We start from the raw sequence: 26,796 nt of genomic DNA, 5'->3' as shown, positions 1-26,796 counted from the left end.
TCAAAGAGAAGGGGGAGTATAACAAGGGGTGCTGAAGGGACCGGAGGCAGAGAAGACCTGGACCTACGAGAGCCCTACTGACCTGGTCGCGGCTCGACCGAACTCTGAATCATCTGAGCCCTGCTGACGCTGTCGAGGCTCCCCGAACTCTGAGACCATCTGAGCCCTGCTGACGCTGTCCCGGCTCCCCGAACTCTGAACCATCTGAGCCCTGCTGACGCTGTTGCGGCTCCCCGAACTCTGAGACCATCTGAGCCCTGCTGACGCTGTCGCGGCTCCCCGAACGCTGAAACCATCTGAGCCCTGCTGACGCTGTCGCGGCTCCCCGAACTCTGAACCATCTGAGCCCTGCTGACGCTGTCGCGGCTCCCCGAACTCTGAACCATCTGAGCCCTGCTGACGCCGTCGCGGCTCCCGAGAATCTGAAACCACCTGTGCCTGCTGAGAGACTCGCGGCGCTCCCATCCAGGAGAATCGGCGGAGATTGCCGAGTGAACCCAAATCCCCCAGCTCGAGGATTGAGAGCTGTGCGAAGGATACTCCGCAGAGACACTGAACTTAAAGACTGTCCCGCTACCCCAATACCCCCATCACGAAACCGCCACCGCTTGTGGCATTGATTCAACAGCTGCATCTCGGATCATAAAAATCCCCTGAAACTATCGATAAAGTATACTGTCTGACTAATAACTACTGTGTGGTGTCCCTCTGTCAAATAGTGTAAGCTCAGCGTGTACGATCCTAGGAACGAGACCCTTCCAGGAAGGGCCTCCCCGCCATTGCTCGGCCTAACTCTGGGAGAGGTGGGTCAAAGGGGTGGTCAGGAACGTATTCCGAAGCCCCCCGGAGAACGCCATTCCAACACACAACCACACACACAACCACACCCACACACAACCACAACCACACACAACCACACCCACAACCACACCCACAACCACAACCACACACACACACAACCACACACACAACCACAACCAATCACACACACACAACCACACACAACCACACACACCACACACAATAAACACACACAACCACACACACACACACACACAACCACACACAACCACACACACAACCACACACACACACAACCACACACACAAACACACCACACACACACAACCACACACACACACCACACACACACACAACCACAACCACACACACAACCACACACACACATCCACACACACACACAACCACACACAACCACACACACCACACACACACACCACACACACACACAACCACACACAACCACCCACACCACACACACACAACCACACACAACCACACACACCACACACACACATAACCACACACACCACCACACACACCACCACACACACAACCACACACACACATCCATACCCAACCACACACACACACAACCACACACAGAACCACACCCACAACCACACACACACACAACCACACACAGAACCACACCCACAACCACACACACACACAACCATACCCAACCACACACACACAACCACACACACACAACCACAACCACACACAACCACATACACACAACCGCACACACAATCACACACAACCACAGCGACACACACAACCACAGACACAACCACACATCCACACACACACACAACCACACACACACACACAACCACACAAACACAACCACACACCCAACCACACATCCACACCCACAACCACACACACAACCACACACACACACACCCACAACCACAACCACACACACAACCACAACCACACACACAACCACAACCACACACACAACCACACACAACCACACACACAACCATACACAACCACACCCACACACAACCACAACCACACACAACCACACAAACAACCACACACACAACCACACATACAACCACACACACAAACCACAACCAATCACACACACACAACACACAACCACACACACAACACACACAACCACACACACACAACCACACACACAATCACACACACACACACAACCACACACACACCACACACAACCACAACCACACACACAACCACACACAACCACACACACAACCACAACCACACACACAACCACACACACAACCACAACCACACACACAACCACACACACACAACCAAACACACAACCATACCCAACCACACACACACAACCACACACATAACCACACCCACAACCACACACACAACCATACCCAACCACACAACCATACCCAACCACACAACCACACACACACACAACCACACACACAACCACAACCACACACAACCACACACACACAACCACACACACACAACCACACACACAGCCACACACACAACCACAGCGACACACACAACCACAGACACAACCACACAACCACACACACACACAACCACACACACACACAACCACACACCCACACACCCACAACCACAACCACACACCCAACCACACATCCACACCCACAACCACACACACAACCACACACACAACCACACACACTACCACAAACACACAACCACACACAACCACACCCACACACCCACAACCGCACCCATACACAACCACAACCACACACACAACCACACAACCACACACACAACCACACCCACACACACACACACACACACACAACCACACACACAAACACAACCACACACACACACAACCACACATACACACAACTACACCCACACACACAACCACACCCACACAACCACAACCACACACACACACAACCACACATCCACACACACACACCCACCCACACACAACCACACACACAACCACACACAACCACAACCACACACACAACCACACACACAACCACACACACTCAACCACAACCACACACACAACCACACACACTACACCCTAACACACACCCACAACCACACAACCACACACACAACCACACCCACACAACCACAACCGCACACACAACCACACACAACCACACACACAACCACACCAACAACCACACATCCACAACCACACACAACCACACACACACACACAACCACACACATACACAACCACACATCCACACCCACAACCGCACACAACCACACATCCACACACACACACACCCACAACCGAACCCACACACAACCAAACTGTTGGACCCGGCCTCGTGGCATGGCCCATCCAGACCCGTAGCGACACCAGACTAACCTCTACATCCCACACGACACTGACTAGCGTAGCCTACCCGACCCAGAACCCGGGGTTACCCACGTCCTCCCCTCCATCTTCCCGACACCGGGCATCCTTCCCCTTCCATCGGCCTCGCGGCCTCCAGTGACCCAGCCCAGCACCCCAGATGGCCGCCCTCGACCCAAGCGCAATCCCGGCCTAGTCGCGCCATGCCGGCTGGGGGAGAGAGAGCTCCTGGTGAGCAGGAGAGGGAGGAGTGGTTTCATTCACACCTGGCCTCCTCCCAAGAGATGGTTTCGATCGGCCCTCCGGCCACCCTGAGGGCTGGCTCCACGCCTGCCGCGTGTCTGGGATCCCTCCCGAACCCGCTTTGAAAGGATCAAAGGGCCGCGTGGCAGGAACCCCCAACAAACGACCCCCAGGCGCTAAGACCCCTGCCCGTGAGGGCTCCGGACATCAAAGAGGAGTCACCCTATAACAAGGGGCGCTCTGGGACCCTTGGCAGTTGAAACCTGGAACTAAACGAGCCCTGCTGACGTGGTCGCGGCTGAAGAACATCCTCCCAAAATCCGACGGAACTCTTGGAACCTCGGTGAGCCCTGCAGACAGCGTCGCGGCTCCACCTGGCAGAGACGGACTTCTGCCTAAAAACATCCGAGCCCTGCTGACGTGGTCGCGGCTCACCTTGCACCCTAGAGAACTCTGAGCCCTGCTAAGCGACTCGCGGCTCCTGGAAGATTGTCCGACCTCCGACACCCGGACTCGAGTCCTGCAGATTTGGACACACTCAAGAGACATTCCGGTCCGGCTGGGCCCCAAAGATCGTCTCGTATCCCCCGGCTCGAGGATTGAGAGCCGTGTGCCAGATACGCTCCCGCATTGACCCCGATCCTAAGACTGTCCCGCTACCCCTACCCCAACCGAGACTTTGTGAGCCCTTGCTCTACTTGTACATACGCCTCTGCGGATCATAAAGATCCTGATATTTCTAGATAAAGCATACGTACTCCAGAATCTACGGTGTGGTGTCTCTGTGTTGCCTGGTGCTAAATCAGCGTGTACGATCCTAGGTACGAGACCCAGCCCTGAGGGGGTCTCCGGCCAGTGCTTGGCTATGTCTCCCGGAAGGCTGGGGCGCAGGGTGGTCAGGTACATATTCTGTCCTTCCCTGAGGCAAGCCCTTCTAACACTGGTGGCAAGCGACGGGATCTGAGCCCACAATCTAGAGATCGTACAACGAACGGCTGACGCATTACCGAACAAAGACGGCAGAAGAAACCACCATGAGCACCACTGAAACCGACGCGAGTGCTACGTTTTGTGTACAGCGGTTAGAAGAATACACACACAAGGAGCTGAAACAATTTTGCAAACAACGGAAGATCGCTACCACTGGTCTGTACACCAAGGAAGACATGCAACAAGCCCTGAAAGCCTGGGTGGAGTCCGGAGCCTCCCTTCCCCGACTGGACGAAGTCGGTGAGGAGATAGAGCAGCCGGACGAGCTCAGGAACTTCCTGAGAACAAGCAATAACCCCCAAGTGCAAAGCAACGCAGCGGGTGGGGGCTGGTCCCCGGAAGATGTCACAGACAGGGAAAGGGACCGAAGTCATTAACTAGAAATGGCCAAACTGAAAATAGAAGGCGAGATAAGGTTAGCCGAAAAAAGCTAGCGGTGGAACAACTCCGAGTACAAGGAGAGCTAGAAGAAAAGAAGTTGCAACGGGAGCACGAGGAAAAAAACACTTCAGCTGGAGCACGAGCGCAGCTTGAAAGAAATAGAGTTCCGAGCAAGGAGCGAGGGAGCTCGACCCTCGGGGGGCCAAGAACCCGCACCCCTGGGGGAACTGAAAGTCCACATCCCTAAGGATGTGGTCGAAGAGTACTATCGAAATGATGACATCCAGCTGTGGTTCAAAGCCTACGAGGTAGCCATGACCTCCCACCGCGTTCCACAGAAGGACTGGGGGCCGGGTTGTGGGGGCGATTCCTGAGCGAAGGACGAGACACCCTCCTCGACCAAACGGCCTCTATGCAAACATCCTACAGCCACATGAAGGAGGCCCTCCTCACGAAATACGGCCTCACCCCCGAAATATATCGGCAGCGGTTCCGGGACTGCCGAAAAATCCCAGGCACCACCTGGGTGGAATACGTAAACTTTTACAGCCGAGCGCTGGAAGGGTGGATCAAGGGCAGCAAGGTAACCACCTTCGAAGAATTGACCGACCTCATTGCCTGGGAACACTTGTCCACAAACTGTTTTGTAGAACTATGCCAGCACCTGCTCGACAGCAAGCTCGCAGACCCGAGGAAGCTGGCCGTCGAAGCAGATCGCTGGGTAAACACCCGGGTCCCCCGGAACCCCGTAGGAGACTACCCCCGCAGCCCCGTCAGAGAGGGCGGGGAAATCAAGGGAAACAGAGGGAGTTCCCGTCCGAACCCCAGCGTAGCCCCCCGAGGAACCCACCCCCGGGGTTCCCAGCTCCTCCGCCAGGCAGTACCGCCACCCCAGGCAGACAAGGACCCCGGGTGAATATCACATGTTTCCGCTGTCAACGGCTAGGGCATTACGCCAGCGACCCTCAGTGCCCCATGGCCCAGAAACCCCCCACGACAGCTCCCCCAGCCCGACACATGGCCACCGTAACCCTAGGGGAGGAGTTTGAGGACCCCGAGGGATGGGAACCTGCAGCCATGGCCCTAGTCTCTCTAGGAGATCGAGATATGATTCCCGGGGCACCCCTACCCGCAAACACCAAGAAGTACCGCCAGCTCGTAAAGGTTAATGGCCACCCGGTGGAGGCCCTTCGCGACACTGGGGCGAGCATCACTGGTGTCCTCAGCCACTTAGTCCAGGCGGACCAGATCATCCCAAATGTCTTTTGCCCTGTGATAGCTTCCGACAACACTGAGAGTTTGTGTAAGGTGGCCTTGGTACCATTCGAATGGGGGGGAGTAACCGGAACATTGCGGGTAGCTGTCCGAACCGCACAACCTGTAGACTGCCTCCTGGGAAACGACCTGGAAAGTTCCCCCTGGAGACAGGTCGAGCGCAAGACCCACCTCGGGATGATGGGTCTACCAGAATGGGTGTGCGCAACTACCCGATCCATGGCAGCCCGACTACCCCCCCCCGCGGGGGAGTCGAGGACGAAACCCCCAGCACCCCCTCCATTGACCAAACCGGAGACGACCCTGTTGAACCTCACGCCCTATCCCCAGGAGAAGAGCCCCCCACCAACGACGGGCTCGTCCAGCCCGACCACGTGCAGATCACGGCATTAGGTGATCTGCCCGAGTTGGCCCAGTGGCGCCACGAAGGGGGCCCCTCCCGAGAGGAGTTCTGCAGAGAACAAGCGACCTGTCCTTCCCTGGTCGGCCCCGGCAGCAGGCCGCCGCCCAAGCCGCGGGCGACCAAACGGGAACCCACTTATTGTATTGGGAGAATGACCTCCTGTATAGCGAACAGCGGGCTGCCGAGCTAGGGTCAGCCCGGGTGCTGGTGGTACCCCTACGCTTTCGAGACTTCCTCATGGGTTTGGCCCATGATGTACCCCTGGCCGGCCACTTGGGCCAGGACAAGACCTACCACCGCCTAGTAACGCACTTTTATTGGCCAAAAATGCGAGCCCACGTAGAGGCCCACTGCAAGTCCTGCCCCACGTGCCAGGCCAGTGGTAAAAGTGGAGGGAAGCGCAAGGCTTCCCTCCAACCCTTCCCAGTCGTCAGTACCCCCTTTGAGCGGGTCGGAATTGACATCGTGGGGCCCCTGGATCCCAAGACCGCCCAGGGTCACCGCTTTATCCTCGTCCTAGTGGACCATGCCACACGATACCCGGAGGCCATCCCCCTCCGCACCGTCACGGCCCCCGTGGTGGGCCGGGCCTTAATGGGGATCTTCTCCCGGGTAGGGTTCCCCCGAGAGCTCGTGAGCGACCGAGGTACCAATTTTATCTCCAGATATATGAGATCCCTGTGGCAACAATGTGGAGTATCTTATAAATTCACTACCCCTTACAATCCCCAAGGCAATGGCCTAGTGGAGCGGTTTAACCGGACTCTGAAGGGAATGATCATGGGCCTCGAGGAGCCCCTGCGGTGTAAGTGGGACGTCCTTCTCCCCTGCCTCCTGTTCGCCTACAGGGAAGTCCCCCAGAAGTCCTTGTGGTTCAGCCAGTTTGAATTACTGTATGGGCACCCAGTCAGAGGTCCCCTGAGCCTGGTCAAAGAGGGATGGGAGACGGCACCCCGGAACCCCCCGCAGGACGTGTTCCGGTACCTGTTGACTCTCAGGAACCAGACTCGGTAGTTCCGAGAGCTGGCCGAGGCCAACCTCGAGGCGAGCCAGGAAGAAATGAAGCGCTGGTACAACCAGAACGTCACGCTGGTCGAGTTTCAGCCCGGCCAGCAGGTCTGGGTGATGGCCCCAGTGAAGCTGTGCGCCCTCCAAGACAAATGGACCGGGCCCTTCAAAGTGGTCGAACGAAAAAGTCAGGTGACATACGTGGTGGACGTCCAGTCCCCTCGGAACCCCCTTCGGGTGCTCCACGTGAACCGCCTCAAGCCTCACTTCGTGCGGACGGAGTTGAGCTTTCTCCTCGCCACAGACGACGGGGCGGAAGAGGAAACGGAGCCTCTTCCTGACCTCCTGCGGGCCAAAGAAAAGGACGGCTCCGTGGAGGGGGTGATCCTCTCCCTCACACCCCAACAACACGAGGACTGCCGCCGGCTCTTGGGCCAGTTCTCCGACCTGTTCTCCCTCGTCCCCAAGGTCACCGACTGGTGTGTCCACGACGTGGACACCGGAGACAGCCCACCGGTACGGCACCGAGCCTACCGCGTCCCCTACCGAGTCCGGGCCTGCATCCAGGCGGAGGTATCGAAGATGTTATCTCTAGGGGTGATCGAGCCCACAGACAGTCCTTGGGCCAGCCCAGTGGTACTAGTCCCGAAAGCAGCTGCCCCTGGTGTTGCCCCCGAACTACTGTTCTGCGTAGACTACCGGGGGCTCAATACGGTCACCCGAGCCGGCGCTCACCCTCTCCCCCGCGCAGATGAGCTCATTGACCGCCTTGGGTCTGCTCAGTTTCTCAGCACCTTCGATTTGACCTGCGGATACTGGCAAATTGCACTCACGGAAGGCGCCAAGGAGCGGTCCGCCTTCTCCACCCCGGATGGGCACTATCGCTTCAGAGTGATGCCATTCGGGATGAAAAATGCCCCGGCCACCTTTCAGAGACTGGTGAATAGAGTCCTGGCCGGGCTGGAAGAGTTTAGCGCCGCCTATCTGGACGATATTGCGGTATTCAGTTCCGAATGGGGTGAGCACCTCCAGCACCTCCGGAGGGTCTTGAGGGCCCTGCGCCAAGCCGGCCTCACAGTGAAAGCCAGCAAATGCCAGATTGGGCAAGGATCGGTGGTCTACCTGGGGCACCAGGTCGGCAGCGGGCAGGTCGCCCCCCTCCAACTTAAGATTGACGCCATCCTGGCCTGGGAACCACCAACCACCCAAACCGAAGTCCGCGCCTTTCTGGGCCTCACTGGTTACTACCGGAGGTTCATCCAAGGTTACGGCAGCCTCGTAGGACCCCTCACGGAGCTCACGTCCAAAAGACAACCTAAAAAGGTGCAGTGGACACCTGCCTGCCAGAAGGCGTTCGACGCCCTGAAACTCGCCATGTGTACAGTCCCTGTGCTCCAAGCCCCCGATTACTCCAAAGAGTTTGTGGTACAAACGGATGCTTCCGAGCATGGCATTGGAGCCGTCCTATCCCAGCTCAATGAGAAGGGCTTAGATCAGCCCGTGGCCTTCATTAGCCGAAGGTTACTGCCCCGAGAGCAACGATGGAGCACCATTGAACGCGAGGCGTTCGCCGTAGTCTGGGCTCTAAAGAAACTGCGACCCTACCTCTTCGGAACCCACTTCCGAGTCCAGACGGATCATTGACCTTTACGGTGGCTCATGCAGATGAGGGGAGAGAACCCCAAATTGCTACGATGGTCCATCTCCCTCCAGGGGATGGACTTCACAGTAGAGCATCGCCCTGGCAACGACCACGCCAACGCTGACGGCCTCTCCAGATTCTTCCGCCTCAGCGAAGAGAACCCCCAAGAGGATGGGTAGTTCTCTCCGGCCTTCAGCTGGGGGGGAAACATGTTGGACCCAGCCTCGTGGCGTAGCCCATCCAGACCCGTAGCGACACCAGACTAACCTCTACACCCCACACGACACTGACTAGCATAGCCTACCCGACCCAGAACCCGGGGTTACCCACGTCCTCCCCTCCATCCTACCGACACCGCGCATCCTTCCCCTCCCATCGGCCTCGCGGCCTCCAGTGACCCGGCCCAGCACCCCAGATGGCCGCCCTCGACCCAAGCGCAACCCCGGCCTAGTCGCGCCATGCCGGCTGGGGGGAGAGAGAGATCCTGGTGAGCAGGAGAGGGAGGAGTGGTTTCATTCACACCTGGCCTCCTCCCAAGAGATGGTTTCGATCGGCCCTCCGGCCACCCTGAGGGCTGGCTCCACGCCTGCTGCGTGTCTGGGATCCCTCCCGAACCCGCTTTGAAAGGATCAAAGGGCCGCGTCGCAGGAACCCCCAACAAACGACCCCCAGGCGCTAAGAACCCTGCCCGTGAGGGCTCCGGACATCAAAGAGGAGTCACCCTATAACAAGGGGTGCTCTGGGACCCTTGGCAGTTGAATCCTGGAACGAAACGAGCCCTGCTGATGTGGTCGCGGCTGAAGAACATCCTCCCAAAATCCGACAGAACTCTTGGAACCTCGGTGAGCCCTGCAGACAGCGTCGCGGCTCCACCTGGCAGAGACGGACTTCTGCCTAAAAACATCCGAGCCCTGCTGACGTGGTCGCGGCTCACCTTGCACCCTAGAGAACTCTGAGCCCTGCTGAGCGACTCGCGGCTCCTGGAAGATTGTCCGACCTCCGACACCCGGACTCGAGTCCTGCAGATTTGGACACACTCAAGAGACATTCCGGTCTGGCTGGGCCCCAAAGATCGTCTCGTATCCCCCGGCTCGAGGATTGAGAGCTGTGCGCCGTATACGCTCCCGCATTGACCCCGATCCTAAGACTGTCCCGCTACCCCCACCCCAACCGAGACTTTGTGAGCCCTTGCTCTACTTGTACATACGCCTCTGCGGATCATAAAGATCCTGATATTTCTAGATAAAGCATACGTACTCCAGAATCTACGGTGTGGTGTCTCTGTGTTGCCTGGTGCTAAATCAGCGTGTACGATCCTAGGTACGAGACCCAGCCCTGAGGGGGTCTCCAGCCAGTGCTCTGCTATTTCTCCCGGAAGGGTGGGGCGCAGGGTGGTCAGGTACATATTCTGTCCTTCCCTGAGGCAAGCCCTTCTAACACAAACACACAACCACACACACACAACCACACACACACACAACCACACACACACACACACCCACACACACAACCACACACACACAACCACACACCCAACACACATCCACACCCACAACCACACACACACCACCACACACACACACACAACCACACATCCACACACACCCACAACCACACACAACCACACACACAAACACACACACAACCACACACATAACCACACACACAACCACACACACAACCACACACACACACACACAACCACACACACACAACCAAAACCACACAACCACAAATCAACACACTCACCCACAACCACACAACCACACACACATAACCACACACAGAACCACAACCACACACACAACCACACACAGCCACAACCACACACACAAGCACACACACACAACCACACACACAACCACACACACAACCCCCCACACACACAACCACAAACACAACCACACACACACACACACACACAACCACACCCAACCGCACATCCACACCCACACCCACAACCGCAACCACACCCACAACCGCACCCACAACCACACACACAACTCCACACACACACAACCACACACACAACCACACCAAGCATTGGCATAGCCAAAAGGTCTCGCCTTTGGGACCTTATGAGTGTTTAGCCATGCAACAGTTGATGTGGTTGCACCAAGGATATTGTGCTGCATAACTAAATATTTAGAAGGTCCCAAAAGCGAGACCTATTGGCTATGCCAATGATTGTTTTTATTTTTCTTTTATCATCTTTGTGTGTTTAAACTATGACTTTAGGTTACTGTAATTCAAAGCCTTGTTTTCACCAATAAGAATGGTATTTTCCTGTGATGTTCTTTAAAACAAATAAGGGCTTCTATATGTGTCCTAAGTGCACCTGTTCGCTAGAATGTCTTAGTAAATATGCGATAGCTATTTTTTTAATTTCATATTTGTATTGAAGGTATATGGCTTTCACATTTAGGGGCTGCATGCTTTGTTTTGTGTTTTCCTACTTTTTATTTTTGCGGCAAATGCTTGCCTAAAATAAATAACAATCTCACCAGCTTACCACAGGCAGTTCTAATGTATTGAATAAATGATTACACACAGGCAAAATACCAATAGTGTAAGCGATCTACTAATAATACATTTGAAATGTTGTTACGTCATCAGAATGCATAGGTACAACTCTGAGCAAGAAAATGGTAAAGATGGTTAAAATGAGGAATGAGAACAATGCTTCTGACCTGAAAAGTTGCAGCTGGGTAAACTCTCAGCAGAGTTGAAATTGGAGGAATTTTCTGATGATGCATCAAAATTATGTAGTCCAGCATTTGATGATTCAGCACAATTTCCTGTCACATCCGGTATTGGGAAATTACTGATTTCTGGAAAGCATATGGTGTCCTTTTCTACCGTGATGACAGGGCTTGGGGTTAACCTCTGCTCTGTCGTACTAACAACTTGAGTGGTTTGGGGGCTTGTAGTAGGGATGTACAGCACACTAGGCTTTTTAGGGATTGGTGGTGGGATCTTGACTTTTTTCTTCTCTTGGTCTCCCATGCTCTGCACAATTATTCTTTCTGGTATATATTTTATCCTTGACTGTTCTTCTTCCCCATGTCTCCGAGATTCCCGCATTCCGGTGTGCACTCTGGTGAAAAACCTTTCTTGAACTTCTCCTGAGGGAGAAGCTGCAGTTTGGTTTTTTGCTTCTTGGTTCTTCTTGTGTTTTGGTTTTCGAATCACCGTGTATATGTCATGATGCAAAGTCTTCTCTTTTGTATCTGTGTCCATGTTCTGTGGAAAGGTGGGCGAGGCGGTCAGAGATTCTTGGGACATAGAATGTGGCTTCTGGGCTAAGTGTTGTGGTCTTTTGCACATGGGAGGCTTCTCTGCCACAGGCGGCTTTACTTTCTTTTCTGGCAAAGGGAAGACTTCTTCTACCTGCTCCTCTGGGATATCTACACCATCAATGTTATCTTCTGGCTCAGATTTGCTGACAGAACGAAGGCGGACCGATCTTAAATCAGACTGAGTGACCATTGGCATCACTGGCTGAACTGGACTGGTTTTTGGTGGCCCAATTTTGATTCCAAATGTGGAATCTGAATAGTGCCGGCTTACCCTGGTCTTTCCCTTTGGAGGCATTCTTAAGCTAGACAAATCCAAATGGGTGGGAGGAGTAATGGGGAGTTCAAATTGAAGTCTGGATTTGGGGCTTTTCTCTATTGGTGAAGCTGCAGGAAGTGATGACTTTCTCTCAGGCACCAGTGGTCTGACCTTGCAGGTCTGATAGGGAGAATGCCCTAAAATCATAGTTGATGGGATTGTTGGTGTCGGAGTTTCTGACTGACTAGAATAACCACTTGATGGTGACATCAGTGCCGGAGGCCTACCAGGAGAAGAAATCTTCGATTCTGGCTCAGCAGAAAGTTGGGAAGGTGTTGTAGCCCTGGAAATAGATAGCGAAGTGAGTGACTCTGAGCTCCCACGTGCCTTTATGCACTCAATCACTGTCGTGCCTGTTGCAGTGCTAGAACCAGAAAGGGACCTGTACGGGTCACTGGCTTTCCAGTCTGAAAGATACCAGTGATGGCTAAGATGCATGTTTTCAGCATCTTTTACAACAGGTAAGACTCCATTATCTTGGCTGTCAATGGGGGAAAAGGTATCATCTTGATTGTCAAATGATATGCAAAGGCTTTTTGGCCTCTGTTCTTTAGACAATGCCACCCCTGTGCCTGCTTTCTGGACACTTCCATCTTTAATCAACGAAACGCTGCGTGTTGGCGGGGAAGGCTTCTTCTTTGCCTTCTTCAGGGAGATGTTTCGAGATCTGCGTCTTTTATCTAAGTCCTCTTGCTCAGCGCCTATGGAGATATTCTCTGTGCTTGTACTTTCCTCAGAGCTCCCACTGGGATAACTGAGTGCATAGTTGCCACTTCCCCTCCTGTTGTCTGAGAACACAATGTCCACTGAAGAAAGAGAGCCTGAGTCCGTGGGCATGGACAATGATCTCTCGCGATATGTACAAGCATTTTCTTCAGCATGAATGACTGACAAATCCTCTTCCTCCTGATGGCTGGGAAGGAAGGCCAGCTTAAAATCCTCAGACCTAGGGCTGGTCACCATTGGCGAGACAGGAGCGGAACAAGTAAACAGACCAGACATATTGTTCTTTTCCGGTTCCTCTATGGGCACAAAAAAAGAATCCCCCCCTTCACACCTCGTGGAAGAGGTCAGGCTCAGGGATGTCTTCGAGTTACACTCTGCAGAACATTTAACACTGTCCATGACTTGGTTGATAGGCGTGACTGGTGGGCTAGATGGGCTCATGTAGCTGAATGAGTCTCCTTGCCAAGGAGGGGGAAACGCGGCATCTCGTGTCCCATTGCAAGCAGGTTTGGCATACATCATCGCTGCACTGTCCATCCTGGCCAGTGAAGGACAAGTATGTGACTGTACAATTCGGCCTAGGTCACTATGTGTCTTTCTCAGCGGATGTGGCAATGGCTGTGGAGCAACAGCATGAACAATTGGATGCCTTGCATTAGCAGCTTCAGCTTTAATAGGAGTTGAATGTGCTTCCGTAGAGTTAGCAGGGTCCTTGGTCGGTGTTACAGCATTGGAATTACCTAAAGGGCGAGACCACAGTTTAAGCATTGAGCGATAGTGCACAGTATTTGAAAACCACATTGTTAATAGTTACTTTTCATGAACAATAAGTGATGAACAGTACATAATATTGCATCTAGGTGGAGGTCTAGTGTCTTAAAACATTAGTCTATAATATCGCTCAAAACATTAAGGGCCAGATGTACAACGCAGTTTACCTGTCGCAAAGGTTTGCAACTGGTCAAATGCATTTTCCTATGTACCAACCTTATTTTGTGAGTCAGTAACCTATTACCGACTCGCAAAATAGGGTTCGTGAGTCACTATTGGGAAAGGGCATGTAAAGGGCGCCCCTTGTTATTAGCAAATCGCACTGGTAGGTGTGAATTTTTTGCAACTGGGAATGCAGTCGGAAAACGTGCAGATTACCACCAATTTCCAATTGGTGGTAAGCCATTTATCAAAGGGAAGGGATCCCCACGGGACCCCATCCCCTTTATGAATGTGGGCACCAACATTTTTTCAGGCCAGGCAGTGGTCCCACGAAACACTGCAGACTCTAAAAAAATTAAAAGAAATCTTTTAATTTTAATTTCTAAAATGCATTCCGATTTCCATTATGGAAAACGGGTTACATTTTTTTTTAAATGCTTAATTTGAAAAGCAGTTACAGACATCGTGGTCTGCTGACCCCCAGCAGCCCTTCATCACAGTAAGTGCCTGCCATTCCCAATGGGTCGCAAATTGTGACCTGCCTCATGAATAATAATGAGGCAGGTCCCTCGTGACCCATTTGGGAATCTGAGACACAGTTGTACATCATGTTTTGCGACTCACAAATTGTGAGTTGCTAAAAATTGCAATTTGCGAGTCGCAAACCCTGACGGTCGTCTATGTGACCTCTTTTTCTTGTGAAATTTTCTAACAGGAAATTGCTTTTGCATTTAAACTTACAGAGTGAAATTTTTGTTGAGAGATTCTTTTATATTTAGGTTTGAAGTAAAAAAAGCTACATTTCCAAAACCTAAAGCCTGCAAATTCCTACTTTTGCCACAATGTCTTGGGGAAATAATACATAAAATGTGGCCATGTGACATTTCTAGGGATATTGTAGGAACACAGATCTCCAGGCCAACATCTTCAAAAAGGACATGTGGAGTCTGAAAACTAATAAACAACATGTGGCATCTCTCATCACTGAAATTCCCTAACTTCCCGAACAAGCAAAGATCACTTTATTAACCTGGACCCAATTCCTAAAATTTTTTAATTTGCACCTGTAACAGTACCTTTACGAATGGGTGTATATTTGCTACTTCTTGGGATTAACGGACATTGGCAGAAGTACGAATGGAAAACTAGGCCAGTCCAAGGTTTCCAGGCATGCTACTGGCTATGTCCAGTTGTGGCATTGTATGCAGAGTACAAAAACCTCTTCACCAACACCCACATGATGCCGGGGCTATTCTGTTCCTCTCCACAACCTGGAATTCTTTACTCCCGGCCTTTAATTAAACAAATCTCTGAGGATTTTGAGAACTGGAAAGGGTCATAGGGAAGTTAGAGAACGTTTACAAGTTCCCTTTTTTGGGGCATTTGCAAACTCTCAAGGCAATCCATGCCTTAATCCATCCACTCCCCAAGCTATGCATGGGATTTACTACTGAATGATTGGATGCACAGCTATGTGCACAATTATGCCATCATAAATGTATTTATGCCTTATAGTTGTCATTTTATATTCACCTGACAAGTGTAAATGAAGCCATTCAGCAGTAAATACAAGTTCACAGCCTTAAATGTTCTTCTGAATTGAGCCTCATGTATTTTCTTCATGAAGGGTGACTTTGGGCAAGCTTCCTAACTCAATAAAAATTCATCACCAGCTGATGGCACTAAACTAACAAGGGGCAAATCTCACATCCTACTCCTCATTCCAAAAGGAACGAAAAAATTCTACAACAAATGCTCTCCCTGATTACGGTTCCTAGTTCTGCAATTGCGTGTCTGAGGGAAACGTTTGCTTCCCAAACTGATGGTTTTGCTAAAAGCCTTAATTTAGCATTTCTTCCAAAGTAGCGATGGAGAATGACAATCTCCTTCAGAGTGACCCAAGAACATTTGTGATTTCCCCTGAGGAAATTGGAGTACAACAGGAAGATCTCTCTGGGCTCCAAAATCTTCCTAAGAAGCTCAAAGGTGGACCCAGGACTCTTGTAACTGCATGTATTTGAAGCCCCCTTGGTGGAGGGCTTGCCATGCAGTACCCAGTTGTTCTTGGATAGTAAAAAGATTTTCATCAGCTAGTCTACAGATACACTGACAGACAGTGGACGGTTTGAGATGCATAAAGTGAAAAGTTAGGTAACAATAGTGTTTCTTTTTTTTATAACAGTATTATCATCAGGGGCCCACATTCTCCACCAGGACTTGGAAAATGCAAAAAGATAACACCAGCCTTTGGGTGCCAGGCCTCCTTCGCAGGGCTTGGAAAATAATTATGCATCACCCTGCTGGGAAATGCTCTCCCTGTAGGACTTGGTAAAAAGGTACACTGGTACGGGGCATTTTACCTTACTCACAAGACTTGAATAATACAAAAGTACAAATGTGTGGTGCCTTACCATGGCCCACCTTTCTCCACAGGGACTGGAGAATGCAAAAGTATGGGCAAAGACCTGCTGTAACATGGACTTCAAAATAGAGATAGAAAATATAACATAAAATAAACAATGCTTGTGGGGGTCTTGATTTCCTCCTCAGATCCTGATATCCAAAGTCCAATAAATGCTTTATTCCCTCCCCCCTACACACAACACAGCACATACAGCCAGAAATGTTTGATTGGTCAGGAAAACTAAAAATACTCTAAAATTTAACAAAAATCTGAACTTGTCTAAACAAGAAAGCCTAGACCTCATTATAACCCCATGCATCAATATTTCACACACGAAAACACTGATCAGAGCTTCTCTAACAAGTTGAAGGGTACATAGTATAAGCAATGTTGTCACCTTGGTCCTGCTGGGATAGTGTTGGGATTCCAATTATGGTTCTCCTCCGCCTCAGGGTTGACTTGGGATTCACAGCTGTCTCTGTGTTAAACAAGGAGTGGCGCGAGCTCGCATGCTTATCAAACAGCTCCCCTGTAGCCGAAACAAACATGTGCGTCACAGTTTCAAGTGTAGGGTTACCATGATTCCATGTTTAGTCATTGGGTTCATTAAACAACGTGTTCATGACCAAAATACACCATTCATTCAATTGTGCAGAATTTTGGGACTTTGATCATGAGGGTTAAAACTACAAAAAATCTTCAAAATGGCCGCCCTAAATTATTACAAATACTAGGTTTGCTTTGATCTTGGATTTAGGAGCCAACCAATAATTTTCTGGCTACAATAGCTGGCAGCAGTGGATGTGTAATATAGCTCTTCAGGCCACATCAAACCTTGATTGTTCAACTGTTTCTCACTGAAAAGATGAAGAAGGTGATTTACTAGTTTGGGGAACCAAATCGTTAAAATCAAATTCTGACTTTTTTTGTTTACTACATGTTGCATGAATTTGCTGAAAGAACTCACCTGCGACATGCATATTCTCAAAAAGTCCTGGCAACATTCAGAGACTCAGGACATATATCTCCAGTTGCAGGACTCTGTGTTTTTCTTTCCTTGCACATGTATGACTAAGTCCCACACAAGGTGAGGAACTAACTGATTGCTGACAAGGACAAATTCATAATGATGCACTTGAGAATCTAATTTTAGAGATTCTTCCTCCAACCTCAGTTAACACCTACCTAAACACTTTATGTCTTATTTATTGTTTGTCAGATGGGAATCTCTGTCACAAATGTGAATAATATCCTGTCCGGTGTATTACAAGTGCCGTAAGATGCCATTTGTTTGTAATATGGTGGACAGTACATCTGCCACATTTGTGACGCAGTATCCCATCAGCCAAACTGTAAATACGGCCCTTTGCTTTTCTGGACATAGTGTCTCAGCTCTTGAAAAAGGTGAGATCAAGGTACAATGCTGCATTTAGGACAGTAATTGCTTTGACCATCATATATATCTCATTAGAAGACTAGTCTAGACCAGGAACCAAGACACTTCGCCTTAGAATGTGTTCCTGGTGCCAGAAGTGAGAAGTTAAGATCTGGTCTCCTCAAAAATGTGTGGAGCATCACCAGACAAATATGAGGGCAAATAGATCATTGTTAGCGGTGGGTTTCAGTGCTGAGGCTTAAGATACGGCTGGCTAAAACATCACAAAACTACACCTGATCTTCTCTGAAAGTAGAACAAGTCACACGTTTCTCATCAAACACCGCGGACACAGTATTTGAAGTCAGCAAACTGTACACTGGCCACCTTCAGGCTTTGCTTCGTCATCTGACAATCCAAGAGGCAGGGTTGTCTTGGGCCTCTGCTGATGTAGGGGATTTGGAAAACTTTTTCACATGTTGATACATTAAGGTCTTTGATTTCTCATGCCAGTCTGGCAAACTACCATGTACAACTGAGCAAAGAATGAAAAAACGAACATTGATGCAATGGTAAGAGTTGAAAGAAGCAGAGGAGATGAAACAATGATTGATGGACCCCACACAGATGTAAAATGTCTCTCTAGAGGCGATTGTGAAACAGAGATGAGGGATGCAAACCATGCTCAATGGTTGACCTATGGCTTCCAGGTAACTATCGACTGAAGCACGGGCGCATAGTTATCGAGGCATTAAAAGCGACTGGACAACTGGAGATGAGCATAAAGAGTGAAAGATCAGAATCCAAATGATTTCTTCCAAACTAGGAAGCAGCAGGCATGGCCTAATGGCTTGATGACTTAGCCACCAATGTAGGAATATAGGGGCTGATTCACAAAAGCATTTATGAGTACCGAAAGGAGTACTACAGGAGTACGCTTTTGCTTACTATTATAGCATTTGTAAATCGTCCCAGAAACATCCAACTCCCTATTAGTAAACAAGCATAGAACGCACAGTCCTTTCTATTTGTACTATTGTATATGAATATTCCCATTATAGTGTAATTTTAGTTTTTTTAGGCTTATTCAGAAGGGCATGTAAGAGTACATAAAACACTGCTGCTGGAGTACCACTCTACGTGCTCCAAAGTGCTGCTGTTAAAGTGGCCCAATAATGTACCGGGCTTGAAGTCTTTACTTTCTTCTATATTTTAAAGAGCACCCTGTACCTCAATGATCATGTCTGCCCTCTACAGAGTGATCTAACTATTCCCAATTCCACAGAGGGCCAAATGTTAAAAAGCACCATTCACATTTTTCCACTCAGAGGTAAAAAAGCCCAGAGCAGAAGTCTCATTTGTATAATTTGTGTGAATTTACACTTACGTTTTGATCTGGGATCCCCTGCGGCGTCAAATGCAGCTGCGTAACTGGACCGCTTGACAACGAATGGTTGGGAAGTCAGAACTGCGTACACCAGGTTTGCATTATCTAAATGTAAACAATGTGCCATCGTTTGCGGAACGAAGGCTGGACCAGGAGAGGCTGGCTCTTGCAGGCCTCCTTTTTTCTTCAGTCACCCTTTTCTGCTTGGAAAGCATTTTTTTCCAGATGTCATCACATTTTTATATGCTATTACTCATTATTACAGCAGTTTTTCAATCTGCTGCATCTGTTTCTTTAGGTTCAGGTCACTTCTTGGATGCCTGAAAACTAAGCAAACCTCTAGCATCTTTTCTTGCAGCCGCTCTCATTTGTTGATGTCTATAGAGGCCTTATTTTTAGTACATGAGCTTGCTAAGCAGATGGGTAGAAAGTGTGCTGCTTCACAGTTGTGATAGAGGTATGACATACTGTGAGAAGGTATGTGTGTATGTGGTGTTTGTGTAGCACAAACTAGCCGAATGGCAGCGGAGTGCACGGAGTGCTCAACAAGGTCGAAGGCGAGGAATACAGTCAACGAGGGATTCAACGGTTAGCAGGACTAAGACAGCAAAAGTGTCTAGACGTGTGCATTTATGTGGTATTTGGGAAGTGTGTAATTATCAGTGGACCACCACAAAGGCAAAGATGCAGTCAACGATTGAAGGGCTGGGTAGGTTCTGTGAGCAGAAGTGGATGTAGTCTTCTTTAAAGCAATCTATTTTCAGCCTATTTAGGAAACTGCAGTAGGGTTGAGGTGGTCCCTATGGACAAAGGGATGATGTTCCAGATCCAGGGTACACAAACTAGGAATGCCTCATTTTGGGATTTTTTTGTCTCTAGGATGTTGGAATCCTAGCTGCGGATGCGCTGACCGCCACCACAGGTGGTCAGCCACAAAAAGTCTCTTAGTCAAGGATATTTTGGACCCATGATATTTTGTACTCGACATTCTGACAAACAACCGAAGGTGAAATGAGGGACAATGCTTGTCTGAAAAACTGAGCTGAAGAATAACTTAGGTAATTTAGGGAGAATACTAAGCAAGGGAATATTATTTGCAGGATTTGAGGGGAGAGGTAGATCTGTATAGAAGAAGCAAAGTAGAATTTGCATATGCCATTTGAAAGATGTATGCCTCAACACCTAAAAGCTGAGGTGGACGAATGTTGGTCAGTTGTTCATCCACTGTTGTTGTCAATGGTACCAACACATGTTGGCAAAGATCTCTGGCTCCCTGAATCTAAAATCTAATGATCTGTAGAATGACTTGTGTCTCACCTGCACTATTAGAAAAGCTATGAGCAACCACACCACTTACACTGGGAACCGAGCCAGCAAGTAGACATACAAAAAAGGACCTGGAGAACTGCACAAGAGTCTGACTTCCTGTAAGTATGTATGTATGTATGCATGAGGCTTTTCAACTCCCAATGTTTTTTTATATGGAAATAGATGTGAAGCAAACAACTAAAGCTAAACACAGAAATAAAGGAGTATTTAGGGATTAATGGGAGAACAGATCTCTGGCTGGAGATTTATAGAACACACGAAATAGGCCTCCTTCTGAGTCCGCCTCCTGTAGTGAAGAGCCTCATGGTGAAATTACTGAAATCTTTCTTGCTTTCGCAGGTTTCCTCTGTATTTTCTTCTTCCCTTCTGCATCTTAGAATTCTGTGATAATTACTTCCATATCTAACAGGGGAGCGAACAATAGTGATGGTTGCTGCAACGATTGGTTCCAGACCTAATTATGCCAACTCCCTGTACCTCATCCTCCCCATTACCCTTTTGAAGACTCCAAATGGTTCAAAATGCAGTGGCGAGGTTGCAACTTATCTAGATTTACCTAGGCACAACCCCTACTCATCACACCCAGAATCCAGTTTAAGTCTCTCTGTATCACTTTTCAAGCAGTTCATTGTAAGGCCTGTAGGTTTTGATTCTTTTGCCTGACCAGGAATGTTCCTGGTCGCACTCTACGCTCTTCCTCGGATAACCTGTTGATGGTTCACAAAGTCTGTAAACCCAGGAGTGATGGTCACTGGTTCTCCATCTGTGCCTGAGACTTTGGCGTCGCCTTCTGCCTAAGTTGTGTGCAGAGTCAAATGTGTTACAGTTTTGATGTGCCTTCAAAACCTGGCTTGTCCGTCAAGTATTATCTACCTAAATTGATTCTGTCAGAATCCTCTGGGCCCTCCAGTTAGCACCAAGAAACCGTCCAGTGAACATGCGCGCTATAGTATAACATAACTTGTATGTATGTGATATCTGTGTAGCGTAAACGTAGCTAAAAAGGCAAAAGAGAACTGTATAGGATAAGGGCAGTCAAATAATTGGAGGGGAAGCTCATTTGTGAGGGAAGTGGGTGGCTCTAGATGAAAAAGATCAAACTCACTCTACAACTGCTCCCTTACTCCCTGTCCGACTGAGGGCCGAGTTGAGTGGGTATTGGGGAAATCGCAGCAAATATGGCAGTTGTGGTAATTTCGAAGTGGTGCTCAGACAAATGACTTAATCTGCTTAGGCCACCACCATTACTGCCAATAAGTAGAAGTAAATACTTTTTAAAAAGGTTAAGGGGAGACCACAATATCTAGAGTGGGAAATCTGCCGCAACATTGAGGGATTAACCTCTGATAATCTCTATCACGGCTCGATAGTGAAAGATAGAAGAAATACTACAAATTGCAGCCCTGTTATCCACGGCATCACCACAGCATGGCCTGGGATGGTTAAGGTGAGGACTTCCAGTGTCATCTTCCATAGAGGTGCATTCACAGGGCTTTCATATATGGAAATATGCAAAGCCACATTTGGACATTGATGGAAAGTCTGCAGATGGGTAACCCATGGTCTCTTTATTTGCAGGTGAAATCTGCCATTTGAGCTGCTCATTTGCTGGTAGAATTTTTTTCTCCACTCTGCAGCAACTATATGCCAAAATATTCCTGGGTTAGAATGCTAGGATTACTGCCTCTTATCTATGCAGTGAGACAGCTGTCGATCCAACAATCAATACTGAGGCACCTCAGGTCGACTGTACAATGAAACCTATTTTTTTTTTTATGTGAGTTATTTCAAATCATTTGTTTTTGGGTGTCTTGTTATTGGGCGGTCATCTTTTCTATAGACACCTTCTATTTGTGTTCTTTGTTCAGTGCACATCTGGACCTGTGGAGAACTCAGAACAAGGACTGCTGTGCTGCTCTGCTGCAAGAAGGACTGCTACGCTGCCACCCTGCTGCCTGCGTGAAAAGCACTGGACCTGCATCTTGAACCCAGTACCACCGGAGTGACTCCAAGAGCAAGTTGACTGGCATCCTCTTTAGACCCTCAGAGACACCAAAACCTCCAAACACTCTGAACCCTACATCTGGACTCTGCCTACTGAGAGTCCTTCCACCCCAGGTGTTGCCACATCAGTCCTAAATTCTTGGAAAAAGTTCTGAAGGTGCTCTACCCGCTCAACTGTGGTATTAGCTCAATCGACGCAGTGCAATGCATCACCTCGCAGCTCTGCATTGGAACTGCCTCTGCACGATGCATCCCTCCGCAGCTCCTCAGAACTGCCACTGTGCGAAGCATGCTCGACGCAGGACCCCGCAAGCGCAACACCCTGCAGCTTCTTGGAACTGCTGCTGTATGATGCATTTTAAATACAGAAGCTCGCATTGCAGCCCCACAGCTTCTCGCAACTGCCGTTGTGTGACGCATCCTTAACGCGGGACCTCGCAACGCTCCGCAACCAAGGATTTAAGGTACTTTGTTCATTAGGCCTAACTTAGTCCCAGTATCTGGACCGCGCTCCACTGCAGTCAGCCTGAACTGTGACTTTGTCCCAGTCTGGCGCGACCAGATAACTACAGCTGGAGCTTTGTACTTTTAAACATTCTAATGATTGTTTTTTTGTCATTTTGGTGTCAAATAATGTAATACATTTCACTCTATTTTTCTAAATTGATGTGGTATGTGTCTGTATGTTGTGTTTTCACTTTATTACTGTTTTTGTGCAGCAAAAGCACTTTACACGTTGCGTTCTAGTTAAGCCTGATTGCTTTTGCGCCAAGCTTCCAGAGGGTTAACCATGGGTTAATTTGGGGTTGCTTGTGTTACACCCAGACACAAATTTTGGTAGCTGCTTGAGAAGGGTTTTACCCTCCCCCCACCCAGTAATACAATTTCCTACAGTACCCATTAACAAAAAGTAACACTAATCCTAGACAAAATCTATATTTTTTTAAATGGTGCGTCGAAATGGGTTCAATAATCCTTGAAATTATGCAGTTTTAAAGCTGTTGCAGAGGCTTACAAAAAGCCGGTTAGTCAATTTTGAATATTTTATAGTAATAGAGTTACTGAAAGTCATGTATTTTTAGGGACGGGAAATCTAGCCTGAATTATTTGACCTGTAGTGGGAAACACATGTTAAGAGTTATATTTGAACAAATTAAAAAATATGGTCAATGAGATTTTATAGAAACGGTATCATAAGAGTGGGACATTTACTTCAGAAATCTTCACTGCGCACAACATGTGGCTGTCATTAAATTGGTGCTTCTAAATTAAATATTCAAGTGCCACTGCAGAAGAAGCATTACGTGAGTAGGTAGCAAATAGGGTTAAATAAACCAGAAAATTGTATATTGATGTGTCATGAGATCCATAGACTCAACAAGAATTAATGGAATGAGGGTGATGGATACAGTCATAAAGATGGATGGAACCCAAGCTTACATCTGAGAGATGCTGATGAGGACAAGAGGAACCCCAGAAACATGAGCATGAACCAAGATGACAACATGTACTAGAGGGTGACATTAGATAACACTAGACATAAGGGACACATGAGATAGTCCAAACAGCATGAAAATAAGGGGGTAGACCAAAGACATGCTAGTGAACTACAGGCCTGGTTTAGAGCTTTGCAGACGGGTACTCTGTCACAAATGAGATGGATATCCCGTCCACGGTATTAAGTGTGAATTATCGTGTTTGTGATGTAGTACCCATCCACCAAACTCTAAATCAGACCCTATATAATTGAACAACTAAAGAACTGTCATTAGGGGATACATCATTTGTTACATTGGGATTGACCCTTTCTTCTGCAACGTCATTTTAGAATCTCCAGCACTGAAGGAACTCCACAGTTCCGATCGAGACACAGACTAACACGGTTCAAATCAAGATTTGTATTCTTATCGCTTTATACGACAACAAAATACGAATGAAAAGTCGGTACCAAACATAGATGTGTTCATGGCGGGCATAACTCTATTTTACATTTTTGGGTAAGAGTTGATGGATCCCTGTAACCTAGTTCTTCTTGGTAAATAGAATCTCATCTACAAGAAATGTAAGGACCTTACCTGAGACATTGATGGGCACTACATTGGTTTGAATGGAGTTTGATTGGTGCCACTTCCTCTCCTCCAGAGTGGGCAGCGGGAAAGCTTTGCTCCAGGTGACCTGCTTGTCTGGCGTGGCTGGCAGACTGAAGCAGGATTCGCGAGGTCTCACCCCCACTGTGGTCGTCTCGTCTTCACTCACTCTCCTGGTGTCAGGCTGTCGGCACAGGTGAAGTACAAAAAACATTAACAGGCACCTAAAACCTAGTTTCTGGATGATTATAGACAATAAAATTATAGACCCAATTTTTCTTCAATCTTTTAATTTTATGAATCCATTTACATCAAACTACAGCAAAAGGCTGTGGCCCATATGGCTATGTACATTACACTATATGTAAATACATATATTTGAGTCTAAGGGCTTGATTTAGATCTGAACGAATGGGTTACTCCATCACAACATTGAAGGATATCCTGGCCGCTGAAATATAAATCCCAAAGGATATAATGGAGTTTATATTTCGGCAGACGGGATATCCGTCAACAGTTGTGATGGAGTAACCCGTGCGTCAAGATCTAAATCCGGCCCTAAAACATAAAAATGAATCCACCAGAATTTACCACAGTGCACGTAAGAGTAATGTGTAATGTGTAGTGCACAGGCGAGTAAAGAGATGGGGTGGGGTGTAGGCAATAAATAGCATTCTTCATATGGTCCCTTGTGACAAGATTGGCCTCTTAAACCTGAGTTCTGGCAACTTCACTTGGTACAGTTAGCAGTTGTAATGGGCATGGTGACTGGGGTCAAAATAAAGCTGGCAGGAAAATAAGCTGAGTGCTTTTGGTTTGCATGACTCAGTGAGCAGAGGAGAGTGTTAGATTAGAACTTGGAGAGCTTATTCCCACTCACACAGAATACGTTACAGGAGGAGGGAGCTGGTTCGCCCTGTAATGCCGTCAGGGCTGCAAGAACCAACAGGGGCCTTCTAGACTTTGGTGGGTCACTGGCGATCTGGAATCTGGGTAAATACGTGCCTTCGCAGCCCCTCTGATGGGGATCGACCGGTATCATTGTCTACTTTTGCAGCGTAGAACAACTTTAGATGAGAGCAGGAACTTGGCGATGTATATGGACCACCATGGCAACTTGCAATACCATCAGCAGGCAGGGCACACAGGAGTAGCTCCCACATTGCATAGCTGAGAGATCAACCCACAGGGACAGACCTCTACTCTTTATTGTTCCCTAAAGTCCTCAAGTGAGGATCATAGCAACCAAAAAGATGCATCCCTGAAATGGAGTTAGGATGTGATCCCAGATGACTGCCTGGCACTGCGGCGTCCCATGTACTGGGCTCAATATCCCTAGGAAGATGATACCTTTACCCGGGGGAGGAGGGCACTTCTAGAGTTTCCTATGTCACTGATCCTTTACCTTATGCAGGATCATCACTCCTTATATTGAGGCCCATTAGCCTGTTTGTTGCCAGATGAGCATGAATGAACAACCGGAGCATGTGTAGTGTAAATATGAACCATTTGTTATGTTACACTGCTTTAATTATCGCTCATCATCCAATTGCTTGTCTTCTAAGCGCCAACAGTTGCAGCCTCTATTTTGGGTTTACCTGCAGAGGGTCATCAAATGGAAGAGTTTAGGTAGCGGGAGACTCACAAATGAAATAACTAAATCTTCCAGTTTTGTATGCAGCGAGGACACTGGCAGAGAGGGGTGCGTGGGTGTGAATGGCAGCGAGAGGTTTGCCTTACCAAGTCCCAAGGAGGTAAGTCTAGAGCTCAAGTTGCCCACTCAAGATGTCCTGTCTGAAAAATGCAGCAGGCAACCTCATAGATGCAGAGAGGCTACCGGGTGCAGATAGACTTCTCATAA

The 26,796-nt window shown here is 48.8% G+C and overlaps 1 protein-coding gene across 8 annotated transcripts in view; it reads right to left on the bottom strand.

Moving 5' to 3' along the window:
- Positions 1-26,796, bottom strand: part of NHSL2 (NHS like 2) — a 1,089,020-nt gene that overhangs the window by 6,889 nt on the left and 1,055,335 nt on the right. For 6 of the 8 annotated variants that reach the window (XM_085630751.1, XM_085630755.1, XM_085630756.1 and 3 more), the window contains 3 exons: positions 24,924-25,119; positions 17,151-17,282; positions 11,766-14,156 (listed from right to left, as the gene is read on the bottom strand). In XM_085630751.1, the coding sequence (XP_085486877.1) occupies positions 11,766-14,156; positions 17,151-17,282; positions 24,924-25,119 (2,719 nt within the window). The remainder of the gene's footprint in view (positions 1-11,765; positions 14,157-17,150; positions 17,283-24,923; positions 25,120-26,796) is intronic. The other 2 variants (XM_085630752.1, XM_085630758.1) reach the window with 1 other exon arrangement.

Source organism: Triturus cristatus, chromosome 10 (genome assembly GCF_964204655.1).
Source record: "Triturus cristatus chromosome 10, aTriCri1.1, whole genome shotgun sequence".
NCBI classification, from domain to species: Eukaryota; Metazoa; Chordata; class Amphibia; order Caudata; family Salamandridae; genus Triturus; species Triturus cristatus.
This window is presented reverse-complemented; position numbering and strand designations above follow the sequence as displayed.